This window comes from Rousettus aegyptiacus, unplaced genomic scaffold (genome assembly GCF_014176215.1).
Source record: "Rousettus aegyptiacus isolate mRouAeg1 unplaced genomic scaffold, mRouAeg1.p scaffold_m13_p_2, whole genome shotgun sequence".
Taxonomy (NCBI): Eukaryota; Metazoa; Chordata; class Mammalia; order Chiroptera; family Pteropodidae; genus Rousettus; species Rousettus aegyptiacus.
In genome coordinates, this window is record NW_023416295.1 from 86,915,742 (window position 1) to 86,937,829 (window position 22,088).

The 22,088-nt window shown below is 36.1% G+C and overlaps 1 protein-coding gene across 3 annotated transcripts in view; it reads right to left on the bottom strand.

Moving 5' to 3' along the window:
- The window catches only part of CNTNAP5 (contactin associated protein family member 5), a 723,905-nt gene that overhangs the window by 86,671 nt on the left and 615,146 nt on the right, over nt 1–22,088 (bottom strand). For all 3 annotated transcript variants that reach the window (XM_016161356.2, XM_016161355.2, XM_016161357.2), the window contains exon 19: nt 17,019–17,243. In XM_016161356.2, coding sequence (XP_016016842.2) covers nt 17,019–17,243 — 225 coding nt within the window. The remainder of the gene's footprint in view (nt 1–17,018; nt 17,244–22,088) is intronic.

Consider the following 22,088-nt stretch of genomic DNA (forward strand, 5'->3'; position numbering starts at 1 on the left):
TAGCTGGTGCACATCCATCTCCTCAGCTTCTTTGTCACATTTTCAAGCACAGAGACTCCTATCTTAGCTATTTCTGCAGCCCAGTGCTTAACATAGTTGTTGGCAGTGATGTACCAAGTTATAAACTATGGCGGAGCTGTCAAGGTGTGCAAAAGTATTAGATCGATGGCATCACCTACAATGGCATTTGCATGGTGATAATCAAAGGGGACCTATTTTTTTTTGTCAGTTTGATTATTGTTTTATATTCTCTATGATGCACTCCCTTTATACTTGCTTCCAGATAAGACCCCTCCCATTGCTTGACTCCACCTTTGCTTTCCTGCTGGCGCCTGATCTGAAGACATTTCTAAATCAATAAATCATAGATATTTTCTGAGCTGGAAGAGATCTTACAAAAACATAACATATGTTCATTGAGATTAATTTGATTTCCCAAGGCCAATCCTTTGTAAGTCGAAGAATGTGTAGACTGAATGTTCTCCTTCAGTAAGAATTATATTGAAGATAATATAAATGTTGGGCATTTTATAGTCATACAATAAGTGTTATAGCCCCCTCAATATTTTATATGACACTAACTACATTATGTCAGAAGGACATTAAAAATCAAGGCCAAACTCATGTTAAGGAATAGAAAACTGAGGCCTATCAAAATTAAGTGACTAGTCCAAGCTACCAGGAATTTTCATTTAGTTTTGTTTAAATTTTATTAAAGTGTAATGTATAATTATACCTATATTTAGAAAAGTGCACATGTCATAAGCATGATGTGCCACACATTCTCACAAATGGAATCCATTCAGCTTGAGAGACAATATTGCAGCATCACACAGGTCTCCTCACATCCTCTTTTTTCTCACTATTTTACAAAGTTAACTACTACTGAAATTTCTAATAGTATAGATTAATTTTTTCATGTTTTCGAAATTTATAAAAAAAAATTGAAATTTTAGAGCATGTACATTTTTTATGTTTGGCATCTTTCAACACAGAATTTGTAAGATTTATAAATTTTATTTTATGCATTTTTATTGCTTTGAATGAATATATAAGAGTATCAATTTTTTAATGACCAAGAAACACTGGAAATGTGGTAGGCAGACTCTCAGGTGGGCCTTGGGTTCACATCCTTTACAGAAGCACAAACTTTGTATGGAAGTGAGACCTGTGACTTGCTTCTAACAAACAATATGACAAAAGTAATGGGATGTCACTCCTGTGATAACATTCCAAGATTCATCCATTCATACAGATGCTGGTGCTCCCTTGCTGCTTTAGGAAGCAAACTGTGAAGGCCTATGTAGAGACAAATATGTTTAGGAACTGTGGGCTGCCTTTAATAACTGAGAATAATGCATGGGAACATCCAGCAAGAATTCGGGACCTCAATTCTAAAATCCCAAGGAACTAAGTTTTGCCAAATACACGAGGAAGGTTAGAAACAAATCATTCCCCAGTGGAGACCTTGATAAGATACCAGCCCACTTATCATTTGATTGCAGTCTATGAAATCCTGAGCAGAAGACCCACACTTGACTCCTGACTTGAAGGATCTGTGAGATTAAAAAAAAGTGAGCTCTTTTAAGCCACTGACTTTATGAAAAAGTATTACTCAGCAATAGGAAGCTATTGCAAAAAAACCCAGCTTTCTAGATTTCTAGCATAGTGATTGTTATTTCTTTCTGTTGCTAAAGGTTTAAAACAAAACTATACAAACATCTCATTATTATGTCCCTGTAATCCATTTTCAGCAGTAACCAATTTGGCACATGTAAATCATGGAGTGTATTAGTCCTGGCTTAATAATTTTAAATTTGTATTGGTTTCGTACCTCAAAAATTCGTTTATTCATTGGGCAGACACAAATGAAGAAACGAGTGGAAAGAAGCTAAGATTGGACATCTCAGAGCAATTTCCTGGGATTAATCTTAGAAGAGGAAAAGGAAAAAAAAAGAACAGGAAAAAAAAGGTTGTATATTTTCATGATGCTATTTTCAGCATGTATTTCCCATAGATGCATCTTAAGCACTTTGGAGCAATGCCAACCAGGGTAACTGTAGATATAAGTCAATATCATTACAACAGAGGCACTTAACAGGAAGACATGACTGATGCAATACACCTGCTTGTAGGAGAAGGAAGCTTGTTCACCCGCTCTGGGGAAATACGTTTCCGATCGCCCATTTCTATTCCTTTTCACTTTATCCTTGATTTATTGCCTTTGCCCAGCTTCGGCATGACAAAGGCTTCAGCTTTCAGCACAAAATGATATTCCAGACTCCACTAAATATATTTGTAAGACAAGGGCAGCCAACAAAATTAAACTGCCGGCACAAAGACCGGCTGTTATTTAAAGCTGGAGAGAGATTACAGGGGATTATTACTTTATCAAAAAATATTTCAACTACGAAACCAGTGCTTATTTCTCCAGTACTTTTGGCTGTGTGCTAATTTATCTCTCACCTTGCATGGATTTAGTCTTTCATTGCCATTTTATTGAAAAGCTTGACAAATGTCAGTAGCCTAAGTCATAGGACACCCAGGCTTATTTCGTTATTGCTACAGAGAGCTGGAAATCAGGACCTTCAAAGGGATTTATGTGTGCTGTTTCTTTGATTTTTATTGTTGTGCTTTCATTTGAAACTTCAGGCATTTTATCTTTTATCTCGTTTATCTTTTTCAAAGTTCCACCTAAGGATGGCAACACAAACAACTAAAATCCAATAGTATTACCATTATGAAGCTGATGATTTGGTCACAATTTTCCTTCTATCTTTTCTAAATGCAACATTTTATCTGTTTCAAATTGCCTCTTTTAAGATATTTTTTTCTCAGAGACTTAACAAGCTTTGAGAGGAATTATACCTATCAAAATTAGAAATAAGAGGATAAGAATAATCCATTTTTAGTATCTGTTACTTCTTAAAGTTTTTCACTCATTTTAGCCTCATGCTTTTAGGTAAAGTTGTTATCCAATTTAACTTATTCTCTTTGATTCTTAGTCGTGACTTAGTGCACCCTAAAGATATGACAGTTAACTCTTTTAAAGATGAACCATAAAAATATGCTTCTAAAAAGGCTCTTTTGCTTGAAAAAAGTGTGTACCCTGTTGTCATTAAAATGTTGTCTATAATGGCGTATTTATTGCATGTAGACACTGGACCCGTGAATGTGTTGGACCAGTGCTGATTCCTGGAATTAGTATTACAGTGGTGGATCCAACAAGTTATCAGAGATGGTTAACAGAGATCATTTCTATAACAGGCTGCCTCAGAAGCCTTAAGAGGGTACTTAACACTGTCTTTGGGAGGAAACCAGGAATGCTTCCCAGATGTAACATTGAATTTAGAACTAAAGAAACAAGAGTTTACCAGCAAAGAAGAGATGAAAATGTGAAAGGAGAGAATGTTTCAAGCAAAGATAACAAAATGTGGGCTTACCCAGAGGTGAAACAAAACATGGTGCAGTCAATGATCTGAACATAATTCGATATGGGAAGAGGGTACAGTGGAGTTTGAAATTGATAAGTATTGAAATTTCATTGGAAAGTGAAAACCCAGAATTGAGGAGAGCTTGGAAATTAGCCAAAGAGCAATGGAGAGCTACTGGAAAATAAGTGACATGAACATATTTAAATTTTAAAAAGATCTCCACGGTCAGAACGGAGAATTAAAAGGGCATAGTCCTAAAGATTGGGAGTATTTGAACATCACTGCAATAATTTTACTCTGAGATTAGAGTGGCCAGAACAAAGACAGCCATAGTGGGATCATAAAGAAATTGGACAGATATAAAAGAAACAAAGGAAGAAAATGCAATGCAATGTAAGGAGATTGAATAAAATTAGGTGATCAATGGGCTCTGGAGGGGTGAGAAAGAGGAGGAGGTGGTGAAACACGTTTCTGCCCTGAGCATCTGAGTGAATGTAGAGCATTTCTCTGAGAAAGGGAAAACTCAAGCAAGAAAAGATCTAGCAATCTACGTATGTGCACGTGTGGTACATAGATGTGAGTGTTTTGGGAGGTGGGGTTAATCTTGAGGTCAATTTACAACATATGGAATTTGAAGAGTTTATGGGACAGCTGAGTAAAGTTGCCCCTCGATTCTCTCAAAGACACAAAGGTCTACACACACACATATTAAAATCACGGGGATGGATGGCATATCTCAGTGAGGGTGTATTCTTTCTTCAAAAAGAGTCAAAACTGCTATAGGATGAAGTATCCATATATACAGAAGGTTGAGGAACAGCAGTCACATTCAAACAAGCTCGTGGAAGTTAAGGCCTGAAATACATCTGGTAATGAGGACGCTTCTTAGTGCTCTTGGCATAGACTATTTGAATAGGAAGTGAAATCATTTGTTACACTGAATGTTTCTAATTAAATTATTTTATTCATTTATTCTTCTGTTCATTCATGGAAGGATTCAATTCACTAATTGAAAACATGAAAATGAGGTGTGTGTGCAACTGTGCAGATAATTGTCAAATGTGCCAATGTCTATTACATATTTATATGCATTCATTGGTAGGGAGAAGGACTTGTTTTCTATTAACAAAACTGTATACTTCCTTCTTGGTATTTAAATAATTAATTTATTTTATGCACTTAAATACAGTTTATAAAAATAGTACATTTTAAAAGCCAAATGGTATAGAAAGGCAACATGAGGAAGTAAGCCCAGCCCTACACCTTCCTAAGCCCAGGTCCTCCTCTTCACATTCAATTACTTTTAGTTCTTTCAGGTTTTTTAATTTTTTGTCATTATTTTCCTTAGACTTTATTAAATATATTGCTATTTCTTGATTTATTAATTTTAAATATTATATTTTGCCTTCCCTTCCCATAATGATTAGATGAGGAATTACGTTGCTTGGACCCAGTCATATATGGGCTCATTCTCCTCAGGCCTCCAATACAAGTATGCCACAGTTTAGCTTAGGTCGCTTTTCAAAGTTCATGTTGTCATGTCTGACATCAATATCACCTCTTTCTGGTGTCTATGACTTACATATTTTTCTCTAAGAGCCTCCCTCCAAAAGCCCTCTGTCATATGCCTCAATCTAGTTTAGGTTTTCTCAACATTATAGCTATTGACATTCTGGGCCAGATAATTTTTGTGTGTATGCATGTGTTTGTGTGTGTGTGTTGTGTGTCTGTGTGTGTGTGGTGATACACCGGGTCTTTCAGAAGTTTAGCAATGTCTCTAGCTTCTATTCACTTCTTTTCAGTATCACTTCTCATCTTGATAAGTAAAAATGTCCCCAGCTTTTACCAGTGTCCCCCGGAAGACAAAACTATGCCCAACTGGGAACCATTGGCCTAGACTGGCTTCTCACTAGGATTCTTGCAAGGCAGTTAATCATGAATCACCTGGCCTGTTTTATGGTGGGTGACCTGTTTCCAGGAGCCCATATTTTTCTTTTTATATACTTATTTCTTTTGGCAAACCATGTTGTGGCAAGTAACCTCTAAGATGGCCCCCAATGATCCCGTCATCCAAGTAGTCCTATCTTTGTGTAACTTCCCTCCACATCATGTGTACTAGATGTCACTGCTGAGTTTAGGTTTTAAAAAAATTAAGTTCTCTCTTAAGTACTCTCTTTCTCTCTGTCTCTCACCTGTCTCACTCTTTCTCTCCCACCTTTACTCCCTCCCTCCCTTACTCCCTCTCCCCACCTTGTTCACTGCTTTCTCTGCAAGAGACCAACTGCCATGTTGTCTATTCAGCCCTATTGATAAGTCAAACAACAAATAACATAGAGCTCCTGTCAACCTTCACAGGCTTAAGCCTGGGAACAGACTGTCCAGTCCCTTCTGATTACTATAGCCCAGCCAAGAGTTTGATTCCAAAAGAAACCACGAGCCAGAATCGTCTTGCTAAACAAAAGCTATAATCCTGACCCCTCACAAAAATGTGTAAAGTGGTAAGCATTTGTTATTTTAAGGTGTTAAATTTTAGGGTAATTTTTTTTTTTTTTAATACAGAATCAGATAACTAGCATGCATATCAAGTAGTATCTCAGTAAAGGTATTTAGGAAGTCTTAGACAATGACACAAGATACCTCTGCCCTTTTATGTATTAAATTGTTCCTCCATCACACATGACTGATAATTTGACTAAGTTTAGAATTCTAGTTTGAAAGCCACTTTCCTTAAGAATTGTGAAGATGGTCTTTCATTATCTTCAAATTGCTAGTGTTTCTGTGAAGATGTTCCCTACTAGTCTGTCTTTAGCAGAGTTACTGTTTGCCTTAAAGTGTGTCTTTTACTGTTCACTGTGTTGGGTAAGGAAGCAAATTTTTACATCAGATTTATTTTACTCTATAAAGTATTTCCTGTTTTATCTTTGCTAATGTCTTCCCCCATCTATTCTCTCTTTCTATAAATCCTAGTAAATATTATACTTCATGTTTTGATCCTCTGATATTCTATTTTGTTTTCATTGTCCACTTTTCTTTTTGAATTTTTGTTCAACTTTCTGGGAGATTTCTCAAATTTTATCTTCCAATCTTCTAGATTTTTAATAATTTTCTTCCCTGCACTGTCAAGGGTTCTTTTTTATTGTTTGCCAGTTTTATTTTAAAGTACCATGTTCTTGCTTCATAGATTTATATTTCTTCTATGATGATATTATATCTTTAATGTTTTTTCTGTCTCCTGCATTATCTCTGTTTTATCCAATTATCTTTGTTTGTTTATTTGGTTGGTCTTTATCTTCCATCCTGGAGGTATTATAGCACTAGCTGATGGCCCTGGTTATCTGTACACAGTATGATAGAGTCACTGCGTTTTGGATTGAAGATTCTATGTGCAGTGGCTGAGGTTGCCAACAAGTGGTATTCACTGTCAGGTGATGATATGGAAAAACTATTCTTTTCAATGGGAAGCTCTAAAACTCTAATTATTCCACATATATTTTCATGAGGCTGTTCAGTTCTTCTATGGAAAAAAAAAAGTCTCATTTTTTGATGATGAAAGAAAAGCCAAACTATAAGAATTCTTAGAAGAAAGTAAAAAGTAAGACCAAGTTACCTATAGCCCTGTGTACAGATGTCATTTTACTTCTGTTTTTGGACAAAGGCGAACAATAAGGCCAAAGGTCCCCACAGCCCAGTGTACAGATGCCACTCTATGCTTGTCTTAACCTCTGTCTCTCAGCCATGCCTTCAACTTTGAAAACTCTGGTTCAGTTGTTATGTGCTACAGAATATGTATCTGGACTACTGGAATGGAGGTGGAAAGGAACTTGCTTATCTGGCTGGCTAGGGAAAAATGGGTCTAGAGTTAGAAGCTACTTGTAAAAATTTTACCCTATTTCTCCTGACATCATGATTTGTCCCAGACATCATAGGGTATGGAACACCCAGGGCTGAGACTCTCCCAAGCTGTCTCTCCATTTACATATTTACACAGAGACTAGAACTAAGTTAGCCTTCTTCCTTCATCTGTTGTCTGATTTCTAAAATGTGTCAATATTTCTTACACCTTCTAAGTTCTGCTTTTTTTTTTTTTACTTTCTACCTTTATAAATAAATATGTTTTAATTTTTTATGGCATTATGGAGGAATTTAAGAAGAGAATGATAATAAGTTTATGCATTCATCTCTTATGAAGAACATGCATTTATTACATATGATTTTTCTGAACCAAAAATATTCTGCTTAGCCCTATTAAAAATATTAAAACCACTTGTTCCAAGAAGATAGCATTCCTTCATGTGTTATTTCACTTCAAAATGTCAATTGACAGTGACTGTCAAATTTAGCTTGCTAGTCTCAGAGCTGGGGGCAGTAGCTATACCCTGCAACTTGCATCACAGAAATTGGCATCCGTAAGATTGTAATTTTTTTTTTTCACTTGATAGTCCTGTGTGCTCCAGTGTACACCAAAGTACAATTTACTAAATATAAGGAGATGGCTGGCACCCTTTTTTATTGGCAATATGTTTTTTAAGTATCCTAAAGGGGTATTGGCACTCTTATATAATGTCTCATCATTTCTGCCTGACTCATCTTTTAAACAGAGTTCGGTAAACAAGGCAGTGTGGGGGATTGCAGGAAGTAAATATGACATTTCCAACAGAGCACAAAACCTACATGAAAGCTATCACCAACACCAAAGAGAAAATGATCGCTTCTGTGAGAGTAGTACACAGTGCAATGAGAGGTCAAAGAACAGAGCAGAATAATTACAAGTTAAAAGTGAAACTGGTGGGGTTTGATTTTCAGCCCCACTGGTTCCTTGCTATGTCTTCCTGGATGAGACATTTAACCTTTCTGTGCCTAAGGTTTCTTGTCTGTAAAATGGGGAAATGTTAGGAGTAACTCCATAGGCATGTTTGAGAATCAAATGAATCAACGTATACAAAGTACTGAAAATGCATCTTGGCACACATTAAGTGCTTGATAAACATTAGCTGTTTTCTAGCTGAAAAACCAAGGGAGGTCTCCTGTGGGTGGCGCTGGGAATCTGAACTGGTGGTCTCACAAGCTTGAAAACCTACTCACCACCTTTCCACTGAAGCTTTAGGTTAGGAGATTCCATTTCTGGAGTCCTTATTTCTAAACAACAAAAGGTCAAGCTACTTATAAAAGTAGAAAAAAAAATCCATAACTTTGAATTAAGAGAAATAATGATAATTCAAGACTTGCTGAATAAAAGGTAATTAACTGCACAGAGAAACTGAATAAGCCCCAAATTTGGACTTTCTGATGAATTGGTTTCACATCTCAAGATGTCAGTGTTACAGGTCAAGTGGTCTAAAAAGAATAAAAATATGTCTTTTCTCTGAGAAAAGCTTTCTTCCCACAGACTTTAACTACTTTCTTAGTCCTTAAGCTTCTAATTAGAGTTCTAGTCCAAAAGCTAAACATTCAGTCCCCCATTCACTCCACCCCCGGCTTAAAAATTATAAAAAAAAAAAAAAAAAAAAAATTAAAAAGCAAATGAAGGTGGCTCAGTAACTAGCAAGATCTTTGGTCTGTTTTGTAATAACCATTCTTTGTGTTTTTCCCACATCTTTTATCTGAGTTTTTCAAATCCTTTAAAAACAGAATATCATTAATCCCCAATGACACTGCTATGAAACCCTTGACAATTGCAATTATCCCAAATTTACAGATAAAGAAAGCAAGACACCTACTTCATGTCTTTTCTTTTTTTTATAATGAAGCTTACAAGCAGGTAACAATTCTCTTGATTCTCATGGTACAGTTGTAAGTAACTAGCCTCATAAAAAAAAAAAAAAAACAGTTGCTCGATTTTTGAAAAATTTCTGGGTTATTTAAGCTGAGAAAGCACAAAGTAAGAAGATTCCAAAGGCTCTCAGAAAATATAATAAAAAAAAAATTACAGGCTTCACAGACCTTAGCTGTCCAAACCACCCTGCCTCCCACATGTATGTTACAGATGACAAAATGGAATCTCAGGAAAAACAGTATTATGAACATTAATACTCAGATAATATAATTTATTTTCATGTCCATCTGCATTAAGAAGTCTTTGGTGATGCACCGAGAGGAGCTGCCTTCTCTTCCCAACACGGCCCCACCGTAACCACATGACGTCTTCTCCTGACTCTGTGGGGGTGTTCCTACACTTCCTAGGTATGTACCTTCTTCTCCTACTATATTTAAAATACGTAACTGCGTCCAAGAATACTGAGACCAACTATGAGCTGGGTACTGACATTACGAAGGGGAATTGTTCATGGAACCCAACTTCAAGAATCTCCTTGAAGCCAAGTATTCATTTTTTTTTTTTATGAGCACATAGGACAACATCTAGCACATGGTGGGTATTATGAACTGAATTTTTGTGTCCCCCTTAAATTTATAGGTTGAAGCTGAATCTCCAGTATAGCTGTATTTAGTGGTAGGGCCTCGGAAAAAATAATTATGGTTAAATGAGGTTATAAGGGTAGAGCTCTGATACAATGCAATGAATGTTCTTTTCAGAAGACACCAGAGAGCATATTTGGATTCTCTTCTCATCTCTCCTTTCCTCTCTTTTCTACACACATAGTGAGGAAAGGCCATGTCCTCACGCAGAGAGAAAGCAAGCATTTCCCACCCAAGGGGAGAGCTCTCGTCAGACACCAACCTTGCAGGCACATTGATCTCAGATTTCCAGTCTCCAAAACTGTGAGAAAATAAATTCTGTAGATTAATACTGTGGTATTTTGATATGACAGTTCTAGCACATGCATATAGTAGGCATTAAATAGATGTTTATAGAGTTAAATGTATTGTGTTTAATTTCCTAGCCTTGTTTCCATATTAATCTTTTTCACTCAGGGCCTTAGAGCACTGGCTCAGTCACTGTCACTGCCTCTATTTTGGTTTCCCTGATGCTGTATAGCCAGAGTGCTTGGAGTTGATGTGGGAATTTTCCATGTGTTTAGCCATGTCTCCCAGCTATACATCGTCGAGCCTTGCCTTGCAGTTAGCAGAGTTCTTCATCAGTTCTTTGTATATACCTTGCTCTGTAGCCATTTAAATATTTTTTTTCTCTTTCTGTCTGTGTTTCTTTCAGACATATCATACGAGTTCCCCAAAGGTCTGGTTCAGAGAGTATTTGGGAAAGCCGTGACTAGAGTTTTCCATTTTCATGCTTTTGTATATCAAACACTGCTGCCTGTGACTAATGACGGCAGCTACTGCACAGGGTGGGAACCTTGTGCCTCATTTTTCTCCTTCCTCAGGGCAAGCCCCCCCCCCCCATTAGGTGCTCTGCTACTAGACAATGGAGGATTTCCATGTCCTCTCTGTATTAAAATTTAATCTCAATTATCCTGAATCCTGGCATTCATATTATGTTCGTATAACCCAAGCTTGCCTTTTTTCTTTTTGCAATGATGGTCCATCTGAGGATAGGACTGCCAGCATGACCTAATATTTTCCATATTATTGTTTATTATCATTATTGTTGTTATTATTAAACATCGATAAAGTGCAGTGTGTTTTATTTTTTACATGTCAAGCACATTTACTTGCATCGTCTCATTTGATCTTCTTAGACAGTTTGAACTACTATAACAAAATAGTACAGACTTGTGGCTCAAATGACTATGAGAAGTTTATTCTCTCGCAGTTCTGGAGATCAGTAAGTACATGGCAGCAGCCAATTCAGTGTCCAGTAAGAACTCTCCTTTTGGGTTGCAGCGACCTTCTCACCATGTCCTAACGTGGCAGGAGCAGGAGCAAGAGCAGAAGCGGGAACAGAGCTCTGGTGTCTCTTCTTATAAAAACACTGACCCTATCAGATCAGGGTTCTTCACTTATGATCTTATTTAATCTTAATTGCCTTCTTACTCTAAACACAGCTACAGTAAGATTCAGGGTTTCAATATATTAATTTTAGAGAGGGAGGGACCATTCTGTCCATAACAATCTTCAAGGACTATTTGAACACACCATAACATAAAAAATCCCCATCATGCCTTCATTTCTCTACTCGGGCCCACCCCCTGGCTCAGTAGATTAATGATATGATACTGGAGATACTATTTGTTCTAGCCCATATCACTGTCCTTCTAGGTGGGAGAAGTGAGGAGGAAGGCCTCTTGATCGCCCTCTCAGGGTCACAGTGTTTCATAACTACCTTAATTTGAAATGGAAAATGGACCAGCCAGCAGGACCTGGTGTTGCCCAGCAAGAGATTTTTGGAAAGCCCAGAAATACAGGCAATGAACCAATCTAAACAGAGTCTGGGAGATATCAGAAGCCTTGAGAATTTTAAATTCAAAAGTAGCAAAGTGTTGCTTGACACAAGCCCAGAGACTGGAGTGGTCAGGGAGTAGTAAGATCAAGGAAAAAGATCTCTGAGGCATGATTTTCTCAAGCTATTTTTCAGGATTCTTGCCACTCTGAGAAAGTCAAGCATATACCATATGCTCCTATCAGAGAATGTGTGTCAGGAGGCATCATTGAGGAGTGTCCTTGGGTCGGCCTGTTGAGCTTTGTTGAAGATACTTTTTCTCTGGATCCCTCCTTCTCTCTATCTCCCTGGAGTCAGTCTGTTGGAAATGTAAAGTGTCTGGGTTCATCATTATTCCCTCCAAGGTTTGTGCAATCCAAATGCAGACAGTGTATCTTATGAATGTATATGTTTTAAAAAGATAAATAAAAAGGAGATAAAGCAAAGTCGGAGGAACCATTCAGTATTGGAAGGCAGCTGGGCAGCTACCATGAGAAGGTGAATAGGAGCATTATTTCAATTTTGTACTCAAATGATCTCACCACAGATTGATAACCTTAAAGTTAGCATGTATTCTTTATTTGATTTTTTTTTCTACTATCATGGAGCTAAGAAGGACTTATGATAAAAGAGAAGAAAGGAGAATAAATTGGGGAAAGAAAATCTATCATCTATCTATCTATCATCTATCTATCTATCATCTATCATCTATCTATAAATTTTCATATGCAATGAGAATAAATAGATTTAGAAAATAAAGTCTACCTGGAGAACATTTACTCATCTTTCATGGCCTAACACAAGGGTCACTATCTCCACAAAGCCTTTTATGACTCTCGCAGAAAGAATTGGTTACTCTTCTGTCTTTGCCTTACTCTACCTCTAACAGAATCTATCCTAGCATCTACTTTATATTGTCATCCTTAGTATTTGTTATGTCTTCATCCTCAGAATAGATCCTTAAAGGCAGAGCAGGATCCCATCTATCTCAGTTTCTCCAGTACATAAAATAGTATCGGCCACATATTAGACGCTCTGTGAATATTTGTAATGTGTAAAGCTCGAAGGAGAGTTCCATGGTGCCATGGAGAAGGCAGAGCTATCACTCATAAAGTGCTGTGAAAGTTAAGAAGTGTATCTCTAGAACACTCTTATCTTGCCTGGACCCTTTACCTCCTTCAAATGCCTCTTCTCCTCCAATTACCACATCTCTGAGAAGTTGCCTGTGGCTCAAAGCCCCAGACTATGGAATTACAACTTCTCCTTCCTAAGGACCCTGTGACACAGAAATACCTCCTCTTCTGCCTCTATTTTTTCTTACCAGAAATTAAAATCTTTCTCTTCCTTTTCATTCTTCTTGTTTTCCTTTGAAACAATAGCAGCAGCTTAACCTGAATAAGTCTCTATTTGGAGAAATTTCAAGAAAAATGATAAAGGGCAAAGAAGAATTCCAAACCTGCCAAATCCAATACCTGCCAGGGAGAGACTTGCAAACATGACTTTGAGTCACATTGGCCTTTTTTCCTCTGGCCTGGACACCCTTATTAAATAAATTTGCAAGATAAAATTTTTGTTCAGTGTTTACACAGTTCATCCACCTGTCTTCCCCACCCCTGACTTCTTAACCCAGAGTGCTGCAGTTCTAGCCATTTTGTATGAAATGGCTATGGGCATTTTCTTTCTGCTGGGGAGAACAAAAAGAATTCCTTTTAAGAGTGACCCTCTCATCATAATTCCCACATGATTCTCAAAGGTATCTTAAATCAAAGTAAGGTTAAGAAAGCTGTACCAACAAAAGACTCTTAATGCCATCTCAGAGAGGTGTGAATCAATCTTATAAAGCTTTCCAGAGAAAGGCTTTTTTCAGTTAACACTTTACCATCTTTGCTGCCCTAATCGCTCTCTTTTTTTCAAATCTGTAAATATTCTAAACTTCCATTAGTATTTTCAGAGGTGTATTTTCTACCAAACTGTATTCAATCACATTAAGAATATTCCTACCTCTTTATAATACAGTGTCACCAATATTATTCACTGGCAATTATGTCAGTGGTCAAATACTATTAACATACTGGGAACAAGTTGTAAAGATACCGATTCTTAATTCCCCATAAAAGTATTTCACAGTCTGCAAGTGAAACTCTAGCAGAAAGAAATATAAATGTAAGACTATACAAGAAAGGAATAAGAAATAACAAAATCTAAGACCTGAAAAGATACTCAGAAGTTTTTTCTCTGTCATCCACTGTTGGAATTCTTATTCAGGTCTCCACATATAATAAACTTTCATTTAATTATTATTCGATGACCTCCAATGACAATGAATTCATTATCTCTAAAGGTATTTTACTCTCTTGTTATAATCCCCAAATTCCTAGGAGATTCATTTTCAAAGTTAGGCAAAATTTAACTTCTATTTAGATGGCTTGAGAAATCTGGGCAACTCACTTCCTCATATATCTAGACTGACTTCCAAAAAGTTTTAGGCAGTTTTTGAATCCTCCTTCTCTCCTTCTCCTTCTCCTTCTCCTTCTCCTTCTCCTTCTCCTTCTCCTTCTGCTTCTGCTTCTGCTTCTCCTTCTCCTTCTCCTTCTCCTTCTCCTTCTCCTTCTCCTTCTCCTCCTCCTCCTCCTCCTCCTCCTCCTCCTCCTCCTCCTCCTCCTCCTCCTCCTCCTCCTCCTTCTTCTTCTTCTTCTTCTTCTTCTTCTTTTTCTTCTATCATGTTTATACAAAATACTATCCTGCTTACCTTTGTTGGTTTACATAGTCCTTGATACTATGTAATGAGACTAATAAATGAACAAGCACGTATCTTAGTTGTGCCACCGTAGTAAGAGAGATGACAGGAAATGTCCAGGATCCTGAATTATTGAGTCAGCCGCTACTGACTATTATAATAAGAGTTCCCTAGAGCAATGGTGAGGGAATGGGTCAGGGTGAGGGCATGTGCGAGGGTGACTTCCTGAGGCTGAGTGAGGGGAGGGGGCATTCTATCACTAACCATGGCTTGGACACTCATTTCCCATAAATTAGATTGTGGTACAAGCCTGTACTTTTACACATATCCTGATATCTAAGCTTAAAACAAACAAACCAATAAGTAAGGCACAAGTATTTCCTTGTTTCTTTCATTTAGCCAGGGTTAAAAATATGTAAATATCTATGGGGTCAAGTATAGCTTTAGAGTATAAGAAAATAGGGGATAAAACAGAATTCAAGAATGCTTTTCAATTAAATAAATTCAAGTTTTTTAAAACATGTTGTGTTTCAAAAATAAATAACACATCTTAGCTCTTGTGGTGAAGAATACAGAATACACTATCAAACTTAAGAGGGAGAATTAAACTCAGCTCTTCTCCTTACTCGCTGTGGGAGTTTAGTCAAGTATTTAACATCCATCTGTCTTAGTTTCTACAACTGTAAGATATTGGGTTTGTTAATGACACCAATCACACAGGGTTGTTGTGAAGATTAAGGTGCTGTGTGCATTAATTACAATAGTGCCCAGCACACACACACACACATACACACACACACATATGTGTATATATGTATATGCGTGTGTGTGTATATATATATATTTATGTGTGTGTGCACATGTGTGTGTACATTTATTTATATGCACATATATTGTAATAGAATAAATAGAATAACATATATTTAGTCTGACAAAGTGATTCCTGTTATGCATTGTCTATATCTATTGACAAGACCTGGCAAGTACAAATGTGTCTATGAGACCACCCCACAAAAGATGCTTTGGGGAAAATCTTGTATTTCAATGCTCTAGAAGGATCTTACTTATAATCTAACCACATCTAGTTTTGAGGAAATGTTGTTGGCCTGGATAACAGGAGTTCTGTCTTCTAGCCCCACCTATATTGTGAATGAGCTGGCTGGCCTACATTAATCAGTTAATTCATGCCTCGGTGTCCTCAGCCAGACTTATCAACCTCACAGAGACATTACAGGGCCACAGTTTAAGAACTGACATGCTTATATAATGGTTCCAATCATACAAAGATTTGCTGATTAATAAGAGGTCTAATAAACTATAATGTTCCTTTCCTCTCTTGTGGGCTCTTCAAGACCAAATAGTCTTAGAATGATATTATCATTCTAGTCTCTCTTTCTCTTTTTGCTTCCATAATGTTGTTCTTAGAGTGAATGAATCTTGTTACTTTTAGTTGAACATTGTTACTATTATTGCACTTTAGTCCACCCATATTGATCCTTCCTTTAGATTCTTACATCGTTCTTTATGTTCAATGTTATAAATAGTTAAAGTAAGATGAAGCAAAGAACAAGCCCTCAAAAAGTAAAAAGAATCAAAGAATGAACCCCCAAAAGAGATAGCTAGAGTCTCTGCTTAAGGTCTGTTGAGGACGCAGTGCATAATGTACACCTCAGGCCTCTTTCCTCCTGTGTCCCACCACAGCCCATCCCCATGGTGGGTGTTTCTAAAGCCCAGACTCATTGTGCCAGTGAATTATAAGAGGAGGAAAGGTACATTCTTTATCACAATAAAATGTTCTCTGAGACCAGAATACAAGGATGTCCAAATCTTTGCCCTCTTTGTCCATTCTAATAATTGTTATATCCCCTGAGATTTTGAGATCACACAGTCTTTGGCTATAGCTATATTAACAGTCATTATTGCAGGGTAGCATTAAGTAGTCAGGGAATAAAACCTGATTTTTCCTAACAACTATCAAAACAGGTATCCTTCAACATCCCTCCTATGAAGTAGGTTCTCTAGCTCCTTTCTCTCTCTTATCTTCACATATTCCATTTTGTCCACATTCTTTTCAAAATCTGATCCTTAGAACAGAAACCATATTCCACAAGGTTACAACTCACATATGCTATTTCTTTCCAAGACCTAGGCAATCAACTTCTATTAATACAGCCTGCATTTATGCTAGTTATTTTAACAGCCTTCATTAAAGGAGACTGCAGCAAAGATGACAAAATATATGTGACAAGTGTCCTTCTGAAATTCAGATACGCTTATGATCTTCTCCTTTACTCTTAATGGATTCAAGCACAGAATAAATAATAATTACTGCTGCACAGTTGAGGCAAATTTAAGTCAATACATTTGAGACTTCAGCAATAAATTGACACTGGCCCAGAAAACCAATTGCAATTCATAAAGATAAAGTTTAATCAAGAGTTTGACTGGAGGTCTGGAAACAAGCTGTCTAGGTAGGTTCAAATTTAGATTGAAATTATGCAGAGTTCTACATGGCATACCTTGTCCTTATAGACCAGTATGATATTATATCAGGCTTCATACCAACGATACTCACCATTCTTGCAAAGCAGGACAGCCAAGAAATCCTGAGAAGAAGAATTGATATAGAGCAAGAGGCTGGGTGTCTGGGCTGTCACAAAACTAAATGCAATGTTTTCCTTAGATGGAGCTGACCCTGTGTAAATTGCTGAGGATGACAGGCTTATATTCTTGGTTACTGGGTAGGGTTCTTGAAACATGTAAGTAACTGAAGTGCCAGCCTGAAAGACAGCAGAAACCTCTGCAAAATATAAAAGGGGAAAACACATATTAAAATATTTAATTTATTATTCAGGATACATTAATAACTTGTTTGTTGTTTCCTATGAATCAGGCACTGTGTGAGGGTTTGTACATTAATTACATGGTATGCTTCCCACAATAATTTTGAAGTGGCAGAGTCATTCTCATTTACAAATGAGAAACATGAGTCTTACTTAGGCTAAGAACCTTGAACAAGGTTGCATAACTAGAAGAGAGAGCTAGGATATGCATTGAGAAATTTAGGTTAGTTTAACATACATTAGCAGAAAATTATCATGTGTCCAACTAATTTTTCAAGAAGCAAAACATAAGATGTTCCTGCCTCCAGCATAGTGTAGAGAAATTCACTGAGACCATCTTACTTTCAAAATTGAAATGTTAACAGTTCTGGTTTGTGTTTTTCTTGTATCAAGAGGGTCTTAAGTAAGATCTAAATTACTGAGAGCAGAACATTGGGAGAGGCAGCAGTAACACCCTGTGGTGTTAGGTGAAGAGTGAGGATCCACTGAAACAGAAGAGAGGGGGTCCATGGAAACAGTAAGAAGGGTATTGGTATCCAACTTCCAGACCCAAGTTTTCAGATGTCTAAGAATTGGTATTCAGTCCCCCAAAAGAGCAATGGCTTGGGCAAATAAGCTTTCCTATGGGAAATAATTCTTATCACACAACACATTGGAGAGAGTTCTGCCACCACCATAAAAAAAGGAAGCATCTACAAACTGATGACATTCAATTAGCAGGAATATGCAAATCCCCCAATCTTCCCTTTATAATATCTTCCTTCCAACTGTTAGTTTAATGGAATTAGCACAGGGTTTGGCTTTAGCACTGGATCTAAATAAAGCCTTAGTGGATTTCATACTAGCTGTGTGGTCCCAGGCAAGTTAGTAAACTCTGTGAAGATTCTTTTCTCATCTAGCAAATGGGAAGCATAAGATCTACCTCAACAGTATTTATTTCTATGTGGATAAATGAGTTGATGTGTGTACGGCACTTAGGAGAGTTACACAGTGCAATTTGAACTCATGAACTCTCATATTAGAAGATAGTTTAACCTGAACCCATCCTGATTTTCTTCGTTAAAGAAAAATCTATTTATTTACTGCATATTCATCCAAATGCTGAAATATTCTCTTCTTTTAATCAAGGCTACTCTTAAGTTCACTTTCAATTTTATCTATATAGAGTATTAGGGTATGGAGTAAAAAAGTCCTTTATAGAGCAACATAGATTATATCTGGCAGCAAACATCTGTCATAAAAATAGCACAGTAAACAGGAATCTATATTGGCATAATTATTTTTTTTTCTAAATGATATATGGGATGTTCCTAATTCCACATGGAATTCTCTGATTGAATTGGTGGCTACTAGAACACAATTAAATCTGGCTTCTGCTTTCTAATTCTATTGCAAATCTGTTCTACTTTTGTGAAAATTCTGTAACAGCCTGTAGAAGTGCCAAAAATAAAAATAAAGTTGCATATTTATGCATATCGTTAGCAGATTGGGGATATGAGTTCATTTTTCTAAAGGTTCAGATTAAGAGTTTTGCATTTAACAAGAAGGTTATAACATCAGTACTCCAAATTATAAAGATATGCAGCAGAGTCTTATGAAGATTCGGATTAATTATTGACTTAATTCAAGCATTTTCCTTGAGTGAACTTCGTTGGGGACATTTAACCTGTACTTTGAGTTACTATCTCATAGTTAACAAAAAATGGTTTTTCTTTGATGTTTGTGTGTGAGTTCGAATGTATATATAATTTGAAGCATTCTGTTATATAATGTTAAACATAAGCATATTACATTTTTTCTTTATACTTAAGACATAAAATTAAAAGGAAAAGTAGTTTTTTAGTTAGAAATGTCCTACCAAATTTGTCTCCTCCCTCCTCCCCATCCCCAGTAATTTTCGTGTTTATGTATTATCAATTTCAACATAAGGGATATTCAGCAAGACACCTGGATTCTATTATTCTTTCAGTTTCTTATATTTTATAAACTAAGAGTTTAAGTTCTCTGATCATATTTATGCCTCTGATTGATTTTTTTCCTGAACATCCAAAACTATTTAGATAAATAGAAAAAGAAATCTTAATATGAAGGTGTTTATCAGTAACCATCATGCTACTTCAAGACCTCAATACCAACATTAGCAATGTCTCTTGAACACTTACCTGGTGGAAGGAACTATCCTGATTATATTCTGAGAAGACACACATTAAAAGAATAACACCAATGGAGGTAGCCTAGAGTGTGATATGTGAGTGACAGAAAAAATAATACAAAGATATCTCCATGGGTCAAAGTTGCCTGGGAAGATCTAAAAGAGGAGCTCAACACTGACAAGGCTTAAAGTGTGGAATGAGCTAACAGAAGTAGCTAGGAGAAAGGGTGGTACTGGAGAGGGAATGTATCTCTGAGCCAGCTGTGTAGTCTGATTGACCTGGAAACTGGAGTTCTCTCAAAAGATCCAAATTAATCTCAGGTTATTCAAACATAAATAGTAGTGAATTTAGTCTTGTAGTGGGTAGAAGGATTAGAAGAATATAAAATTGTGGCACATCGTAGGAACTCAATAAACAGTAGCTGGTCTTAAAAATAATAATTAAATTTAGAATTAGAATAAACATGAAGACCAATCCTGGGTAATGACAAGGCTAGTGGTTACCTAGAAATAAGGTCACAATTAATTTAAAAAAAAACATAAAATAATAAAATAAAAATAAATAGAACAATTGGCATAATATTAAACACACATAAATAAGTTTTTCTTATAATAATGATCCTGTGGCCTTGGAATAGACAATGATTTTCTTAGATAAAACTCCCAAAACAACAAAATTTTTAAAAAAGGTATATTAGACTTCATCAAAATTAAAAACTTTTGTTCTTCAAAAGATCCTCTCAAGAAAGTGGGAAATGGAGAAAATATTTATGAATCATATATATGATATGAAAATTATATTCAAATTATACAAAGAATTCCTACAACTGCAAATAAACAAAATCAGTTTTTTAAAAAATAAACAAGACATTTGAATAGATAGTTCACCAAAGAAGATGTATCCACAGCTGATAGGTGCATAAAAAGATGTTCAACATTATTAGTAATTAGGAAAATGTAAGCCAAATCACAATGAGATACTGTTTCACACATTCACAATAGAATATTTATTATCAAAAAGATAGGCAATAACGAGTATTGGTGAGAATGTTGAGAAACTGGAATCTTCATACTTTGCAGGTAAAAATGTAAAATGGAGCGGCCACTTTGAAAAACAGTTTGGCATTTCCTCAAAAAGTTAAACATATAGTTATTATAATACCCAGCAGTCCTACCTCTGGATACACATACAAGGGGAAAGCAAACCAAAGTCCATACAAAAAAATATAGAAATGAAATGTTCTAACAACATTATTCATAATAGCAAAATAATAATAATAATATTAATAATAATAACAACAACAACTGATAAATGGATAAGCAAACAAAGTGTGGTGCAACTACAGAATGGAATCCCCTTTTGGAAATAAAAGAGAATGAAGTATGGGCAATTCTACAACATAATTAAACCTTGAAAACATGCTAAGTGAAAGAAACCAGACAGAAAAAGGCCACATATAAATAAAATACCCAGACCAGGTAAATCCATAGTGACAGAAAATAGATTAGTGGTTTCCAGGAACTCAGGGAAGAGGTGAATGCGGAGTTATTGCTAATGAGTATAGATTTCTTTTAGAGATGATGAAAATATTCTAAAATACATGGTGATGGTTGCACAACTTCGTGAACATACTAAAAACTCATGCATTGTATGTTTAAACAAGTGGAATATCATGATATATAAATTCTATCATAATTTAATAAGAAAGAAACACAAACCAAAAAACTACATATTTGAATTATATTCCCGTAGAGAATGAAATTAGGGTCATTAAGGGGAAAAGGAATCAAAAAGATGTTAAATGGACCCTCAGCTCTGATATTTATTAATAAGTCACTAAACTGCCATGACCTTCAAGATTCTCATATGTTAAATGTAGACATTATCATCCTCCCTATTAGACTGGAGATAAGCAACAAATGTTTTAGTCAATAATTATTAGCTAATTTTATGGTTATTATTTCTTTGTACTGTAAACAGAAAGAGAAAGTAGGTTGTTTATGGTTCTAGCCCAGGCATACCTAATAGATAAATGTCACTAATTCTACCCCAGATATTTCCAGTATTTGCACATCCTTAAATATATATGCCATAGAAAGTTAGCATAGAAGACTGCCCCAATAGAGAGCAACCATGTTTAGGACCATCTTGCAGTTAATGGCTCCATTTCGGTTCCAAGTCACATTTCCCAGAGGCAATTAGCATGGCTAATAGACTTGGTAAAAAGGTTCATCTCACAGACTTTGGAACTGTTGAATATAAAGAGAATCATTTCCTTAGATTTATGAAATGGAGAAAGTTTGGAAACAGTGAAATATGAAACAAGCTGAAAAGGCTAAGCACATATTTGTCTATTTTGTTTGTAGATCAAAATAAAAAGTAGGGAGAGAGCACAGAAGACATTTCAACAAATTCAGTCAAAAGATACAGTGGCATGGACAGAAGATAATTTATAGGAGCTGTTTCAGAGAAATAAGCCAATGAAAAATTAGGCTAAATTCAGAATATGATCTATGAGATGTTTGAACAATATTTCTGAATAAAGGCAGAGAAGTCTGCTATTTTTTTTTCCCCTAACAGAAGCCTGGGTATAGATCCTATAAAACGATATTAGTATATTTTAGTGACAGAGCCTGTTAGTGCTTATTC